The 17,219-nt window shown below is 39.9% G+C and overlaps 2 protein-coding genes across 2 annotated transcripts in view; one reads left to right on the top strand and one right to left on the bottom strand.

Moving 5' to 3' along the window:
* Window positions 1-8,690, top strand: part of LOC124161927 (DNA polymerase delta catalytic subunit) — a 34,324-nt gene extending 25,634 nt beyond the window's left edge. The window contains exons 18-20 of the mRNA XM_046538193.1: window positions 1,701-1,833; window positions 4,948-5,218; window positions 8,371-8,690. Coding sequence (XP_046394149.1) covers window positions 1,701-1,833; window positions 4,948-5,218; window positions 8,371-8,467 — 501 coding nt within the window. The 3' untranslated portion in view covers window positions 8,468-8,690. The remainder of the gene's footprint in view (window positions 1-1,700; window positions 1,834-4,947; window positions 5,219-8,370) is intronic.
* A 2-nt stretch (window positions 8,691-8,692) lies between these two features.
* LOC124161928 (ADP-ribosylation factor-like protein 1) lies at window positions 8,693-16,010 on the bottom strand. The gene is made up of 5 exons (XM_046538194.1): window positions 15,669-16,010; window positions 15,428-15,527; window positions 15,226-15,342; window positions 15,032-15,143; window positions 8,693-9,691 (listed from the first exon to the last, which is right to left on the bottom strand). The coding sequence occupies exons 1-5, from the start codon at window positions 15,670-15,672 to the stop codon at window positions 9,482-9,484; spliced, it is 543 nt and encodes a 180-aa protein (XP_046394150.1). The 5' UTR covers window positions 15,673-16,010; the 3' UTR covers window positions 8,693-9,481.
* Between the last annotated feature and the right edge of the window lie 1,209 nt (window positions 16,011-17,219).

Below are 17,219 nucleotides of genomic sequence, written 5' to 3'. Positions count from 1 at the left end.
ATTGTGGTAATATTCGGTGGTAAAAGCATTCGTCCATCTTAACTCTTGTACCTCATGATCTCCTGCTCATCAAAAAGTGTTAGTCATGCGTGGAAGTACATATTTTTATGAGGGATGTCATTTGAAAAACGTGAGGTGATGGTGGTGTACAACTTGGAACTTGGTGACTCAATTTGAGTTGGGACCGTAGTCTGGTCAGTACTTGGGACTTGAGCGAGGTCTCGTAATAGCAACGTGGCCATTGAGTCACGATCAAGACTTGAGTTACATGCTGGAATACAGCCCTAAGCCACAGGTTTGTGAACTTTCTGAGCATTTTTCTTTTCCTGGGCAACCTTGCAAATTGAGGATTTATGCTTGAGGATGGGCTGGCCTCTAGGGTGTTGCTTACCAGGGATTGGGAGAGCCCTAAGTCAACGATAAATACGCCACTATTGTTGAGTTGGCCAGCGACTGATTTTGTCTACCTCTTAACCCTTTCGCTGCTACAAGCGGGAATACCCGCAAAAAACATTATGGTTATTGCCTGTGACATGCGGGGATATTCTACGACTTTCAAAAAACTTTTCCTTTCAACACGACATGCAGGTAAATATCTACGTTTTCGAAAAACCCTCCCTTCGGTCATAGGTGCTGTCATCTGCTCGAAATTCTAGCGGAACTACGTCCATTTGTGCGGCGACATTCAGCGACGTCAAATGAATGATTCAATTCATTTTTTTCTGGATAATAGGCAAAATAATGGAACCGATGAAAAATCTATTGAAGCAGCAAAAGGGTTAAGTCAGGAAATTTTCATTATTAGTAATCTCACCCCCAGTTGCCCATTATAATACATGAAACTCATTAAGAAATGCATCTGCTGCTCCAATGTAATTTTGCATTTTATGTATTCAATAAAAGCAAAGGAGAAAAATAGTGAATCAGCCTGTATTTGAATAATCCACCTGCTGGTAAAATGATAGCATAGGCGATTTAGGTATTTCTTTAATTGATCCAGGTATTAAATATAAGCTCTGCACATACATAGTTTGGAATATCAATGAGGGAAACACTTTTTGTGGTGTAATTCTTCGTTAAAACTTTCGTGGGTGCTCGTCATTATGATTAAAAACTTTTGGGCTATGTCGCCTAGTCAATTCTTGGCAATCAACAAAGTCTGCGGTAGCCCAATACGCAGCGCTTGGCCACATCATCGTCCTCAAGGAAGTCAAAATCCTCGCCAAAGTTAAAGGTTTTAAACAGAGACTCGTCGGAGAAGCCATTGAAATATCCAAAGAAGATAAGAATAATTAAAACAGAGACACCGGCATTAAAATTAGCCGTACTTGGCAACCCGTAATAAGAAAAAACAAGCAGCAACCCACTCCCCCAACCTCCGGCTCCCCTCCCCCCACCACCTGACGCAGATACCTATATAAAAGATCTTTAATTCCCATCTCTTCAGAATCCCTTGAAAAAGCGACTAGCATCGGTCGGGAAACGTTGGGGCCACCCAAGAATTGACGCGGCGACATAGCCCAAAAGTTTTTAATCATAATGACTTTTTGTGGTGGTTATGTGAAATGTCGGCTGTGGTTAAAAAGGCTGCACTGTTGTTCAAATGTTGGAGAACTAGTGAAAGAACGGGAATAAAAAGTTGTAATATCCAAGAGATGTGGGACAGCCTAAGTGGTCATGATATTTGTTTTGCTTTTCAGGATCCCATATATGTGCTGGAGAACAACATACCCATCGACTCAAACTACTATCTCGAGAATCAGCTGTCGAAACCACTGCTTCGAATATTCGCTCCCATCCTCGGAGACAACAAGGCAGAGTCGATCCTCCTACGTAAGTACACATCACATGTGCACATTTTGCACACATGTGCTGCGCCCTGGTGGAAGGTTCTTTGGCTTAGCTTTCTGGGGTGTGTGGTTTTCTTTCCCCTGGAGATCCTTATCCTAGCATTTGTCAAGGGAACTATAGTACATATTACATAGTACTTATCTGCACTGTCGGTACAGAAATTAAGTGCATTCAATTTAGGATGTAAAAAGGTAAATAAAGAAAAGTGGCACAGAAAAACCAATTACACCAGGATGTTCATTGTTCAATTAAACATTTATTTGGCAAAAAATTAAAATATTTTGCCTGCAGTTTGCCATGATTAACTTCAATTTTAAGGAATTGGTGAAATAATAATCTTTTTTAACCTTTTATTAGTGCATTATCTTTAGGATATACACGCAGTGAATTGCATACCTTTGTTACAATGCCAATGATGTTATATGAATGGATATCTCATCTGGTAATATTTTTATTCACTTAACTATGGCATTTAGGATAAACGATGAGGATTGGGACCCAAGATAGTTACATAGTTTATTTGCAGAAACGGATTCATTTGGATTGAAACTTTTTGAACTTAATGTAATCTTATGCCCACATCCTTTTCCTAGAGCTTTTCTTTTTTTTGTATTCTGCATCTCTGATGGTTTCCACCATTGTTAAACCCCCACTCTTGAATAGATCTCATCAGCGTGGTTTGTTTCTTGGTGTTTGTAGAGTGTATATTAACCATATTTGCAATAAATACTCTGCTAATGCCTATTAGCTAACCATTCACCCTGACCAATGGTCAATGGCAGCCAAGGGGAAATTGTGATGGAACCGGTGGCAAAGCAGAATTCCGTTAGCCGGCACATTGCCAGAAATTTGCTGTTGATGGCACGCACATTGCCTATACACCCATGTCTCGTATAGCGCAATTTCGATTAGCGCAATTTCGATATAGCGCAAATTCGTTCCTCGGGGAAACAATGCAACGCAGTGTAGCCTAATCAAAAATTTTAAACGCTCTCGTGATAAAACGTGAACTTGCGCTAAGTACACACGTAATTTCTATCAATTTACGCATATTAATATTATTTCTTGCCTCAAATCTTCTTTTTTATTTATATATTAATCGAAATTCATTGCTGTGCAATTGCCAAAAGTATTACTCGTCATTGGGTCCAGATAGCCGGCCTACCGAAGATTTATCTCGTCTCCTTAACAGAATGATAATAAATAATTTAGATCGTTAATTAAGCGTGGGGCTAGTGGAAATGAGTTTTTTTTCAGCAATACGGTTTGAGACGTATTTTACCCGTCGTAGGTTACCGGGCGATTGACTTCCAGGTAGAGAGTCTACGCTAAAGCCTTCAAGGTCATCGGTATTCACGGGGGAGAAATGGAGCGGTGGCCGAGTTGCGCATGAATAGCATCAACACATAAAAGGGTCCGCTATAGAGTCTCAAACACAATGGCTTCGTTCCCTCCCCGCAGTCATAGGCCTTCTGCGTCTCAGGAATACAGTTCAGCAGAAGAAGGTGATTTAGATAGAGCCATACAGAGTAAAAACCAAGAGAATATGGCAAAAAATAGGAATGCGTGTAGAAAAATCAAGAATTTATCAAGAAAAACCATAAACCTAGATGAGGACTTGAGAGAGGTCAATTGCTTTGAAAATGGAGAGCGTCAAAGCGATATTGCGTGGAAGTTTAAACTCACGATGCCTTATTCTGAATAAAGACGAAGCTAAAATATCAGTGACCTCAGCCGCACCAACTTCAACCACGCGGTCTACACATACGGAAAGTTCAGTACAAAAAGACGAGAGTGGTAATCGCTCCGAGACATTTAGTGAAAGCGGTTGGTTCCAGAATTTAAACGGCAAGCAGGTATTTTCAGTGCGGCGATATCAGGTGAATCTGCAAGTGTTGATAGCGCAGCCACCACAACATTTTCTGATGAACTCCAAGCTGTTATTGAAAGTGGCTCCTTTCCCCCTCAACTAGATCTAGTGTTGACGAGACGATATTCTTTTGGAAAAGAATGCATTCTCGTTCATTCATTTTCAGGGAAGGAAAACCTGGGTCAGGTTTCAAGGCATTTAAAGACTGTTTCACGTAGCTGCTAATGACTCGGAGGACTTCAAATTAAAATGATTTATCATTCATAAACTCCGCTAGCTATGAAATGGCATTTAAAGTAGCATTTTCCTGTCATTTCGATGAGCTACAAAAGGGCCTGGGTGACACAACAGTTATTTTTAGACTAGTTTGAAAAATCGTCAACTGCCGGCAACGCATTACGATCCCCTGAGATAGCAGATGTTAGCCCACCCGCACGACAGGATGGAATTTCGAAAGCACGTAAGAATTTTTTTTAACGTGAATAAAAGTCTTTGAATGCGTGAATACTATCTTTAAAGATGTTTTAAACTATAAATATTAATAGAAATAATGTTTTCTAAGGCTTTTTATGGGAATATAGATGTTTTAGAGGAAATTCAATACCAAAGACCTATGCTACCAGGAACGCATCCCTATCTTCCCTATGTTAAAACGCTCTCGTATAACGCAAATTCGTATAGCGCAAAGACCCCAAGGAACGCATCCCTTGCGCTATACGAGACATGGGTGTAATAGTAATTTTGCACACATCAAAAGCCATAAATATATTACATATATATATTTTGTTTTAAAATGCTGAAGTTTATTATCATTGCTGCTTTTTATAGAAACCACGTAGTTATAATGGGTTGGTCTCCAATGGCATTTGGTATTGCAACTCACCTGATTTTTTTAAAAAAACTTTCATATTTAGAGCTACAATAATAGATGGTTCTTCTAAGAGTCATTGCTACATGGCAGACTTGATGAAATGATGTGTGAAAAGTGGAGTGTCAGAGCATAGATGGTTGACCAGTCTCTTTAGCAGATGCATAGCTGGCAGGCAACCTAAGGGGACACAAAAATTTTGAGAAGTGAGGCTGAAACCCCCCCTTGAGTGTGCCCAAAGCTCAAATACCAAGTTAGAACTTTGCCTGCAAACAATTAAGTCCTATATTTGAGTTGATGTCACGTAATGCATCTTGACTATTTTTTGGATGTGAGCGCAAACTCCTTGAATCCACAGGTGGTGAGCACACTCGCACCAAGGCAGTGGTCACTTCTAAGGTGGGTGCGTTGTCTGCGTTCACACAGCGTCGGGAGACTTGTCTTGGCTGTAAGGCCGTACTCCCAGCACAGCACGTGGGGCCAGTTTGCGTGCATTGTACTGCACGCAAGGCTGAGATCTACATGACAGAACTGGAGCGCATGCAAGCGCTGGAGGAGCGCTTCTCTCGGCTGTGGACTCAGTGCCAGCGTTGCCAGGGAAGTCTGCATGAAGAGGTTCTTTGCACAAGGTAACGTGGGCCTATTGGAAAAAAAGACAACCATGGCATCCATACTGTGAATCACCATGGTATTTTTTGTATTTATGCTTAGTGCTTAAAATTTCCTGTCAATTTCAGGGATGTTGAAAATATGTAATCTCTTCAGAGTCTTTCTTTGTAACACCACAAGTACACATTTAGATTGATTGCCAAGGCGAAAAAGAACAAGAAATCAAGCCAAGGACTGCTGCCTTTCCGGGCCACTGTGCTGGCATACATTATCCCATTTCGTAATTACCTATCATGGCTATAATCTGAGGTTTCAGGCGAGATTGAGTGGAAACGTGACGTAATGAAAAATGAAAAAGCAGGATCAATTTCCACATTTTTTAATTTAATAGTACCACCGGTTTTGCTTTTCAGCATCATCAGGTACAAAAATATCAAGTGGCGCACTTGCTATTTGATGATGCTGAAAAGCAAAACCGGTAGTACTATTAAATTTAAAAATTGTGGAAATTGATCCTGCTTTTTCATTTTTCACCTATCATGGCAATTGAGACGCTTTGAATTGCATTGTGGTCATTTGGAGCATTGGCCCCAAAACCCTAAGGTCTGTGGTTTGATTCCCACATCTGGGAAATCTTTTCCTGCTGCAAGGAATAAGGATGTCACTCTGTCTTCCACGTATTTAGGCAGGTGTATACCATATCTTAGAAGATAAGGTAATTTTTTTGTTGCCTAAATTGAAAGATTATTAATCCTAGAGTATATATTTCACGCTTTTAGATTTTTGAATGACGATGTCAATTTTTCGCGATTAAATGAAAAGTGAAAATTTTCAAGCGCACGAAAACGCGACAGCTAAGTATGAATGCCGGGAAAACTCCGTGTGACGTCGTTCTGGTTCCCGCTGCCGCAAGTGAGGTGACCTTGGGGCGAGGCTTTGAGTGCTGATTAGACGCAGGATGCTAGCAGGTAGCAGAGTACCCTGCTAGCTGGTAGCACTTGGCTTAAATAAGGATTATTAATACCTTATCAAACGAAGAAAACTTTCCGACATTAGCCAGTTTTAATAGGTGATTATTAAGGCATGTTTCCCTGAGCTCTGTGCCTCATGCATGCATTGGTAATCTCAGACAATGTAAAACTCCTATCTACTCGTATAGAAACTAGGTCCCTGTGACGTCACGTGGAGTGGCATCGCATGGGTGCCAATCTGGCCTTTTTGAAATGCAATTAAAATTGACCATTGCCATTCGTCTAAACTGGGAATGCTAAAACCAAATAATTTGTATATTATGAATATACTAATGGTGGATAACGAATCGCTAACAATGCCTTTGGTTTTCTTTGATGAAGGAAACTACCCTATTCCATCTTGTTGTTGGTCCTCTTCTTCTGCTTGAGGGTTTGTTATTGCATCTGCTGTTTCTGAAGCTCGGCAAGGTTCAAGATGAGAATTAACACAATAAAATGTACAACTGTGTGAGGTAATTTGATGACGATATGAATCATCACTCTACTAGGGCAATCCAAAAGCTATGATTTTCATGGCAAAGGTAGATGGCCACGTGATCAAAATGTGTGAAATCTGACCTTCGAAACTCTTACTGCTGGTGTTGCACCAATTGGAGGGTTTTGCATTGCTGCCGAAAAATTTGACCTGGTACATATCTATGAAATTGAAATCACTTGTGAGTCATCTGAGGGATAATTAGAAAGAATAATGCAGTTGCCTGCAGAGAACCACAAAAAAGAACATTTCAAAAATATCATGCTTGGTTTTCTATGTATAAATGGGGTAAATATGAAGAAATCGAAAAATGGTAAGCAAGCAAGTGGGGAGGAGAAGCTTGGCTCTTACTTTGGAGGGGACAAGTGATTAAGAGGGGTCAAAAGAATTACCACAACAGCTGTGGAATTTCCTCGAGCGTGACCGCCTATAGTGGCTCAGTCATTTCTCGGAGGGGTCTTTTGAGCTGATACTTGCCTGAGCCCTTGTCAGTGATTAATGGGAGCACAACTGTTTGTTCTAGGTGGCTGATTTTATGTTGCTAGATGATTCAAAGGCCACTACATATGTATGTACCATCCTTTTTGGAAGACTGAGAATATGCTACGTCTGCTCCCATGCTGACTGAGAAAGGTCTGAGCTCTCACTCTCTCCGACTCCGCCCAATGTTATTTTGTAGATACTCAATTCCTCCCTTGCTACAGTTGACATGGGATAAAATGGGATGCAGTAGATTGCCTTTCACGTATCATTCAATTGAAATTTTCACTGTTTAATGATCTAAAAAAAATAGCTATTTCATAAATCAGCTGCATCAGATATGTATGTATGTGTAAGCTTTTGTGAAAGATTACCAAAAGTCGGAAACTGCCCAATTACCATTTAATACCTAAAGATCAATTTTTTTCAAATCAAGGCCTTTCATTCAAATTACAGTACACTCCCGTTTTTCGTAATGGGCTAATGAGGGGGAGAGACGGCACTAATAATCGGAAAACACAAATGACCCAAACTTTCACTTTAATGTCTTGCAATGTTATTAATTTACCTAAAACAAACAATATATCATTATTTATGCAGTTATTCTGTTATTTAAGAGTACTTCCCGGACTCAGTGAGAGCTTTCTTCACCATTTCGCTATCTTTTTAGCGGCGATAACATGTTTGTACTTGTATTATTAATGCTCCATGTAAGGCCTGGTTTCGAAAACCACACATCTGTGGCTGTGTGATCACGGATACAGTAAAGTGGTTTGCACAAATGCTTCAGGAATGCACTAGCACACCATCACTTCCGTTTTACGAAGGGGGATTCTAACGGAAATAATAAGCCCGGTGTATCCACGCATTAATGCAGTGATTCCCATGATTTTGCATCTGATTTTGTTTTTTTATAAAGATCGCAGAAAAAATTGAGCGAGAGTGACAATCATGCATGAATAATCCACAACCCGGATAAATGGTAGTCTGCGGTATATGCATTCTAATGTTTTAGATCCATGATGTACTGTGGTTTCTCTTTGTACTACCATCTCCATAATAACTACATAATTAAAATGCTCTTGGCCAGCTGCACCAATGATTTTGTCTGTAATTTTGCTTTCTCAGCCTTATTTGCTGAAGAGCTAAGGATGGTGTAAAATTTATATTTTATTGCCTTTTACAGTCGAGACTGCCCAATATTTTACATGCGCAAGAAAGTACAAATGGATCTGGCATCCCAAGACACTGTCATCCAACGCTTCGGTGACCCTGGCTGGTAGCGGAGATTTTGTTTGCATTGTGATTGATCAGCGGATTGAGGGAGGACACAACCTTTGAGGCCAGTACGTGGGTTGCATTAGTTCTCGAAAAGGGGTACTCAATTGTGATACTTTTAAATATTTCCAGTATTTTTTTTAATTGTACAGCTAGCTATATTGTCAAATGTTTGTAAAAACTGCTAGTTGAAAGACTTATTCAAGTAAATAAATTTATTCCATGACACACAGTTTTCAAAATTATATTTAGAAGTTTATAGTTCTGTATGGTAAGAAGGCCAATGGGACAATCAATCTTTAGTGAATTCTGACATGAGATTTCAAATCATTAGTGCCCAATGAGATACATGTGGCTGCCATTGGAGTGTGTTTGTTCAATGAGACCGTCAAAAACAATAATTTCAACATGTTGTTCAATTGCTACATGGCAATATAAAGAATATGTGTGGTTTATCTTCCAAAGTTAAAGATACAGACTAGAATTCCTCAATTGCTAACTGGGAATTTTTCTTAGATTACAAACTTGCACCACATGTACTAATAAATAATAGCAAACAATAGAAATGTATTTGCCACAGTTTGAAGTGCGCACGCTGCGCAGCCTGGGCCCACCACTTCCACTGGCAAGGAGGGGGGGAGACCCTCTTGCATTGCGCATGGCCCCATCATCTTGCGGCTGCCCTTGTTTACTGGGGAGGGGATGTCTAAGCAGGGTGTCCATGCGTTCTCTATCCGTGAACTGGATACGCACCCAAGCACAATAAAACACATGAGTGCGCAAGGGGGTCAAGTGCACTGCTGGCAACGCGCAACTTAGTCACTTCACTCGCATTACATGAATGGGCAAACGCGCACGGCAGCACGCGATGGTCACTTCCACAACAGTTCAGGGCCTCTACCTTGCCCTGGTTGCGCACATTACCCTGCCACAGCCCTTGTGCGCGCAGGTATTCAGGGAGGGAGGAGATTGTGATGGCGTTGCCGTGGCAACTGAGACGCATTCCCTTCGGGACCCCCTCACTTCTTGTTCTGCAGCGAGTTGGAGAGCCAGTCCATGGCCTGGTCGAGCCCCTCCCCCTTGGTCGCAGACGTTTTGAATATCTGGAATGTACGGTTCTTGAGGGCGTCGAGCCCCAGGTGGCGATGCACCTCGGCCACACTCAGCGCCCCCTCCAAGTCCTGCTTGTTGGCCAGTACCACCAGGATGGCGCCTCGCAGCTCCTCTTCCTGCCAGACAAACATCAAAAACAAGTTAAGGAATTAGCCACCAAATGGATACAATTATTACTCCTTAATTTTTAAGTGGCGTTAAAGCTTGGAAAATGCATCCCACTGAAATCCATGAGAATCATAAATACATATGCTAAGGAATTATTAGCCCTGCACTCAGCCTTTTCTTATTGACCTCGGAGAATAAATTTAAATGAGACTATAATTTATAATCAACACATTTTATTATTGTTGAAAGAAGTACATGCCATGTCATTCCAAATTTACATTCAGCAAAATTTTACTTTCGAAAAATCATTTGTCTTTAGCGGTGCTTACAACATGGATCCCCAGTGCACAGGAATAAGATACCTAGGTAGCTAAGTGGTATAGAACAAGGCAAGAAGTCTGGGAATTCAGAATGGAATCCTAATCAAGACAAATCATTTTTCCAGTGGAATTTTTGCACTCTGTCTGCAATTACAGGTGACTCTGTAAAGGTAAGCTCTTCTCAGGGAAGTAAGGAATTACTCAGGGAGTACAGAAAAGAACTTGAAATAGCAAATATTTTTTGTAGGTCAATCATAATGCAGGTTGTCCCCGGCTCACAACAATCCTCTGTTAAAGCCAAAGTTATGTTAAAAATAAAAGTTGAACTAATTATCTCCCGAGCTTCTTCATTAAATTTCATGGAAATCAAACACCATGAATGACAATGAATTCTTATCACTAAATTACTTCTAACACTCAGTTTCTACAAGGAGAGAAGACAAAAAATGTTTGCCAACAAATATTTTGTATAATATAATGTGTAACTAAAACGAATACCGCATGACAAAGTACAGAAATTTTCCCTTAAGCCTTAGGGCTGCATAAAATTAAAGAGCACAAAATACTTTAAGTTCCTAAGAATAAGAGATGCACTCATACATAACAGGCAGATCAATCTTTGGCTTTTATCTCTAAAATGAGGAAAAAAATTACATTGAGTCAGTTTTATTTTTTCGACTTAGAAAAATTTATCTAGCTGAATGGAGACTTAAGCATTTTTCCAAACATGTCGTCATCCAAAAAGTAGAACTTTAGGATCTCCTCAAAATAGGCATTTGCTAGGGCGATGGAATCCTAATTAGGCATAACCCTTTGCCACCAAGCCATTTCTTCATGTTATGGTCAATAAGAAAAAGCCACAGGGGGCCAAATCTGATGAATACGGCAAATTTTGTCACAGTTAGAACTTTAATTCCGCAAATTTGATGAACGCAACTACACCCGTGAGCACCAGTGCATTGCCTTGTAGAAAGAGGAACTTTTTCTGTTTCAAAGGAGAATGCTTTTATGGATTACTTCCGTCAACTGACTAAATAGCAATGCATAATACTCCTGTCATTATTTTTCCCTTTTCCAAGCAAACGATTCGGATTATTCCAAGTGCATCCCAAGAGATTGTTGCCATTACATGGCCAGCCCTTTTCACGATCATTGCCTACTTTCAATCCCACAATTCCTTGTTTTGACTTTTCTTTTGTCTCTGTAGCATAGTGTGGAATCCATATTTCATCAGCAGTTATGAATCGATGCAGAAAGTCCTCAGGATTGCAACTGAAAAGCACCAAAGCAGCCTCAGAGTTGACCATACCATTGCATTCATTCTCCACTCTGAGTAAACGGAGCACCCATCTTGCCGAGATTTTTTTCACATTCAATTTTTCATGAATAATAGGTGCAAACTCAGGGGCAGATCATTCATGAACTTCATTCAAATTAGCTTTGATTTATTTCTGCATTAATCCTTTCAGAAACAAGTGTTTGACCATTGCAATAAACTCACTTCCAACCATTTTTATACATAAGTGAAAATCGTTCACTACAATTGGTAACGACAATGTAACTCTGAGATAGATATAGCTGACTAGTCAAGAGTACTGCTTACTGGGAAAAATTAATTTTTGATACTAAGGGAGCAATCTCTCAGAAATTCTATGGCTTTATTGAACGAACCTCGAGGGAGGAGGTAAGCAGATTGCCAAAAAATAATGGAATATGTAACTGCAGCAACAAAGAAAATGACATAAGGAAGATGTGCCGGAAAGCATGGAGGAGAGAGTGTTGCATATCAAGAGAAGGAATAGAAAAAGAAGACGAAGAGACGTCACTCACACTCGGGGAGGGACTTGACTTGACTTTTCGTTTTATTTAACCTGGCCCGGGTGAGGCCACAATCCGGCCCCCTCTTCCCCTGGGCCAGGGTGTGATTACGAATGAAAACGACCACATTAGGAGACGTATTGGATCTTCAAATGACTTGCTCACAACTATGAAACAACCGAAAATGAACCATTCCTGTGGAAGTGAGCCGTTATTCACTCATTGTGGGTGATCACTTACTGAACTTCCAAACACAGCCCGCACCCGAGTAACAAATTGGAGCCCAAATACAGACAACAAACCCAAGGGGACCAATATCCAGATACATGTTTACAATACATAACGTACATGTTTATATGGATACAAATATTCCTCTTCTTTGGAGTTTTTACAGTGAAGTTGTCCTGTTAGCCCTCAATGTATTCCTCTTTTCCCACTTACTACTAGCCACAGGACAACGGACAAGCAGATCTCACAGACAGACAAACACCCGAGGACTCATCTGCAAGGATACAGCTCTCAGGGGCGCAGCCAGGAATTAAGGCTAGGGGGAGTTTCACGTGCAACTAATACTGGGGTGCTTAGGGTATTGCATACCCCCCAGGGTAAGCGGGAGGTGCGAAGGCCTTCAAGGCGAAGAAGTTCAAAATGGTGATTTTTACGGCCTTTTGGGGGATATTTTATTAATCCTCACACTTTCTAAAAGTAATATTAATCCAATTAAGTAAAATTGATTTAACTTAAAAATTTCTGTGAGCTCTGGGGGGGGGGGGTTTTATCCCCCAAAACCCCCCCCCCTCGCTGCGCCACTGACAGCTCTCAAAACCAAATTCCTTCATTGAAGAGATTCTTTCTGACTTACATTTGTGGAAGATATTCATTATGAAATGACGATACTTTGCAATACTCCACACTTTAGTCCAAATACCAATGGCGGTTTCAACAAATAAGTGCCATACTCATGGTTCACTAATTGACTGACAGCAAGTACCTATTGGTGTGGTTATATATCTACAGGAGTGAGAGAAAAAGGTTTTGATGGGAATGGAGGAAGGGGGTAAGGCTTATGAAAGGTTTTTGGGATAAAGTGACGAATACAGACGTGAGTCAATTACTTGAACACGAGGTCTATTGGAAGGGTGAGGTAAATGATAAGAGGGGGGGGGGGGAAGAATCTCTTCAATGAAGGAATTTGGTTTTGAGAGCTGTATCCTTGCAGATGAGTCCTCGGGTGTTTGTCTGTCTGTGAGATCTGCTTGTCCATTGTCCTGTGGCTAGTAGTAAAGGGGTAAAGGATTGCAAAAGAAAATTCTTTGGGGATTTAGAGGCGGACAGAAATGATGAAAGGTGTTGGAGGGGATATATGTATTATAAAATGAAGAAGATTTCAACTACTATTTAAGGCAATTACATTGCTGGATTTAGTACGTTCAATGCTCTGGTGGGCGTGTCCATAACATATTTTTGTTTCTTAGTTTTCTGTTAGGTGGCCATGCCTGTGCTTTCAATTTGAGAGGCAGTATTTATGAGACAACGATGCATTCCACTTGTTTATTGCTGATGGCAAGATAACATGACATTGCGAACCACTTAAACAGTCCTATTCACAGCACAAAAAGAGAGGGTGCTAGAGATCTGGAAACAATGCAAGGAAGAGGCATTATGAATGAGACAACCATCGAAGAGAGTTAATCAAACGAATAAACAAATGGGACCATGATTTGAACAAAGACGACAGACAAAGTAATATCATTGTCAAATAAAAATGAGCAAATGCAATCAGCTTTTTTTCATTTAGATAAAACCTCCACCTCAACATTTAAAACTCTTATTAGTAGTGGGAAAATTGTTGTGGCACCCTACTTGTGGGAGAGAAATTGGTGCCTCCATCAGACGATTAACTATTTCATAAGATTCAAATAAATCAAGTTTTCACACATGAAAATTCTGCTCCGCCTACACTCTTAAGCTCTCGTCTTTCCTCCCTTGCCTCACCACAGCACAACCCCCTCCTCTTCCCCAAATACTGACGCTTAAAGTGGGCAGACACGAGACCTAAGGCAATGCTTGATAATGTTGCTGAAGTGCACAGTCTGAGGAGAAGTTTTAAATTGGAATTAACAGTGTTTCCTCCATTCATAATTGAAAGGTTCAAGCACAGATTCTCCTCAGATACCTCCATTTTTTTGCTGAAATAACTCATCCACGATCGCTCCGACATAAAACTACAGTTTAGCACCTGTCCATCAGAAATCCATAACATTCCAGCGATGCATACAAACAGACTAATTTCTCCATCTTATTTGATTATTTTCTATACCTTAGTCTATAAATGAGTATTCATGAGCTTCCTTATATGGAGTGATATCTAATTAAAACTAAAGCTGATGGCCCAATCGAGTACCAAAGTGTCTTTATGACAGAAAAAATGAATACTTATTCACCAGCTCTCACCATTACCTTGCAACCAAAACAAACAACTGGACACGCAACAGAAATCATGATAGCAACACCACATAAACCAACATACTCCTTCTCATTTCACCTTCTATTCTACATGGAGCAGTTTAATTCACTCCTGAATTGGCGACCATCATGATCGATTACACGGTGCCCAGACACACAATGCTATTTTCATAAAGTACTCTGTCCATAAGATATAAGCTTAAGCAATCGGAAAAGTCACCACTCAAATACGCTAATTTCAGAGACATTAGTGCTTTTTCAATCGAATCATCTATAAGCATAGTGAGCACTGGCCCTTCACGGACATACTACACTCCTTTCCATCCGAATTTTACGATAACACATCCAAATAGTGAATTAACGGTTAGCTACTAAACCTAGGATACTTTCTCTACAGCCATAATCATAACTGGATCAATGAGAACCACAGTAGCACCATTGCACCAAATGACTCAGAATAACTTCTTAATTCCCAGATTATTCATCACTTTCACAATGACAGCGGGTGTGATATTTCATCGACTAAACGTAGAATCCTAAAATGCGAATTTACTATGGCAGAACGAAAGCCAAAATGAAAAAAAAAAACAATTCCCTACATCGAAGACTTTTCCCCAACAAACAAGAGGCACAAATTTAACACCAGTTATCCATGACAGGGATACCAATGATGGACTTCGTTTCAATCTTTGGGTAAAAATTAACAAATAACTAATTTCCACATTAAGAAATTCAGTGACTTACCTCCAACATGTACACTAGTTCATCTTTTGAAATACCTATCCGATCTTTGTCTGCTGAGTCCACTACATATATAATTGCATCAGTGTTTGAATAATAGCACCTCCAGTACGGCCTTAAAGAGAAATAAAAGCAAAATTAGTCCCCCACTAAGATTTGAGGCAAAATGGCAGTCGTGAAAGCAACAACTTTATTACCTTATGCTGGTTTGACCCCCAAGATCCCAAACTTGAAATTTTAAGTTTTTGTAGGTAACTTGCTCAACGTTAAATCCTATAGTAGGAATGGTTGTGACCACTTCTCCAACCTGTAACCTGCAGAAATTTAAGCAATCTTAAGTACTTGAATCGTGACAAGATTCAAAGGCTTAAAGCATAGAACTTAAAAAGTTGCACAAACCTGTACAGAATAGTAGTTTTCCCAGCCCCGTCCAATCCTAGAATCAAAATTCTCATCTCCCTACTGCCGATAAGGCTTCTAAAATAGCTCAGTAATCCACCTGCAGGTTATAAATGACATGTAAAAGATAGTGAACAGCAAGTTGCTAACGCCGTTTGGTCACGCAAGGGATTAATAGGCTAAATGCAATTCTACGACCGATCCCAAAGTAAGTTTAACCAAAAACACAGAGTTTACTCACCCATGATAACCAGTGAATGGTGACAGGCAAAAAACTTTACCTTGTCAGCAACCAACTACACCGGCTTTCCACGTATTTCGTTTATGTATCAAGTCCAGAAAAACCGGAAAAAATAGTCATGTGTTCGACGTGTAACTTGGAATGTCAATATTCTATATTGACCTTTATCCTCTCCAAGAGCGAGAGAATTTGATACATGAGATAAATTCGTATATTTTTTAAATTTATCAGAAGATTAATACTTTTCTCAACGAATATAAAAATAATTTTTCGAAATAAGGTATTGAAGTTGACTACTTTCCGTCTGCGACAGCAACCACGGCAACCACTACAGCTGCTGCTGCTATCTGTAATAGTCATCTGCCGAAATAGGAACCATGGGAACAGTAGAAATGCGATTGTATGGGGCGTTTTACCGGGTGTATTTCAACTGATTTTAACACTTCTTAAGCCCGCTTCAAATGGTTTTAAGTCTTTTAAATCGTAACTTAGGGATGAAGCAAGAGATAGAGTTCTGAAAGAAGAGACGGAATAACAGCTGGGTGATTTGAGGGGTATGTAGCGACTAAGGAGCGAAGAGGCCATCGGCTCCTCAGGAACCGATTAAGGCAATTAGTTGCCTTCCCGAGGTTAATCCTCTGGTAAATTTTTGTTTATGGAATTTTGTTTCTTATTTAATAATAGTTTTCAGTAAATTAATAAATCTGGTGTCATCATCATTTTTGGTGAAAAATCTTGGGATGAGTTTGACGCAGCTCTCCTCTCCATTTTCCTGTCAGTCTTCTCACGCACGCATTTATTCTAGATGCTTAATATGTTGATAAGTATGTCTCATACGAAGCGTTCTTTTGCCAATATCTTTGTCCACGTGCACTTTTATGATTTCCTTTATGATACATTTGATCATACGTTCCCCCCTAGTCGGATAATTGGAAGACTTTCTTTATTCACCTACTCTTGTTCGTATGCATTTTGTCTTCGTCATTCATCGGTTGCACAGCGCAATCATAATTATCGTATTTTGTCAATATAGGGCCGCACTTGGTGGATCGAAACAAATTATCACCGACCGAAAGAAAAGCTGTCGTTAAAACAATTTTAAATTTGATTGTTGCGTAAACTGATGCGTATAATGCAATTTCAAATTTCAATCGTTTTATTTCGATGAAGAGGTAAACTGCTACTTTTCGTTAATGTATTATAATCCATAAAATAAATTCACCCACCAAAACTCTACTATCGGCGCAAAAAAGGTAGAATTTGTATGAAATTCTGCCGAAGCTCCACAGGGTCGTGTCGTAGCCATGTATAGAGAGAGGTGGGTGTGGTCTTGTCAATAATTGTATTACTCATTGTTGAGTTGACTTTAGCAACGAACCATAAAATTGTTTAATAAAGTAAACGTTTAGCTTCTACGGTCGAAAGAGTGAAAACTACGAGAATGGCGAAATAGTCGTCTTCTTCTTCATCTCGTCACGGGCAAAATATTTGATTGCTATACATATTTCATTGTATTTTTCATGGAGAGAACGACATCTTCGCATTACAAAT

This window comes from Ischnura elegans, chromosome 7 (assembly GCF_921293095.1).
Source record: "Ischnura elegans chromosome 7, ioIscEleg1.1, whole genome shotgun sequence".
Taxonomy (NCBI): Eukaryota; Metazoa; Arthropoda; class Insecta; order Odonata; family Coenagrionidae; genus Ischnura; species Ischnura elegans.
The sequence above is the reverse complement of the archived record's forward strand: the minus strand, read 5'-3'. Positions and strand labels throughout refer to the sequence as shown.

Coding starts and splice junctions, on each gene's coding strand:
- LOC124161928 (XM_046538194.1), bottom strand. Junction 15,343..15,427: donor AAAACTACTATTCTGTACAG/GTTTGTGCAACT, acceptor AAATTTCTGCAG/GTTACAGGTTGGAGAAGTGG. Junction 9,692..15,031: donor AACTAGTGTACATGTTGGAG/GTAAGTCACTGA, acceptor TTTGTCTGGCAG/GAAGAGGAGCTGCGAGGCGC.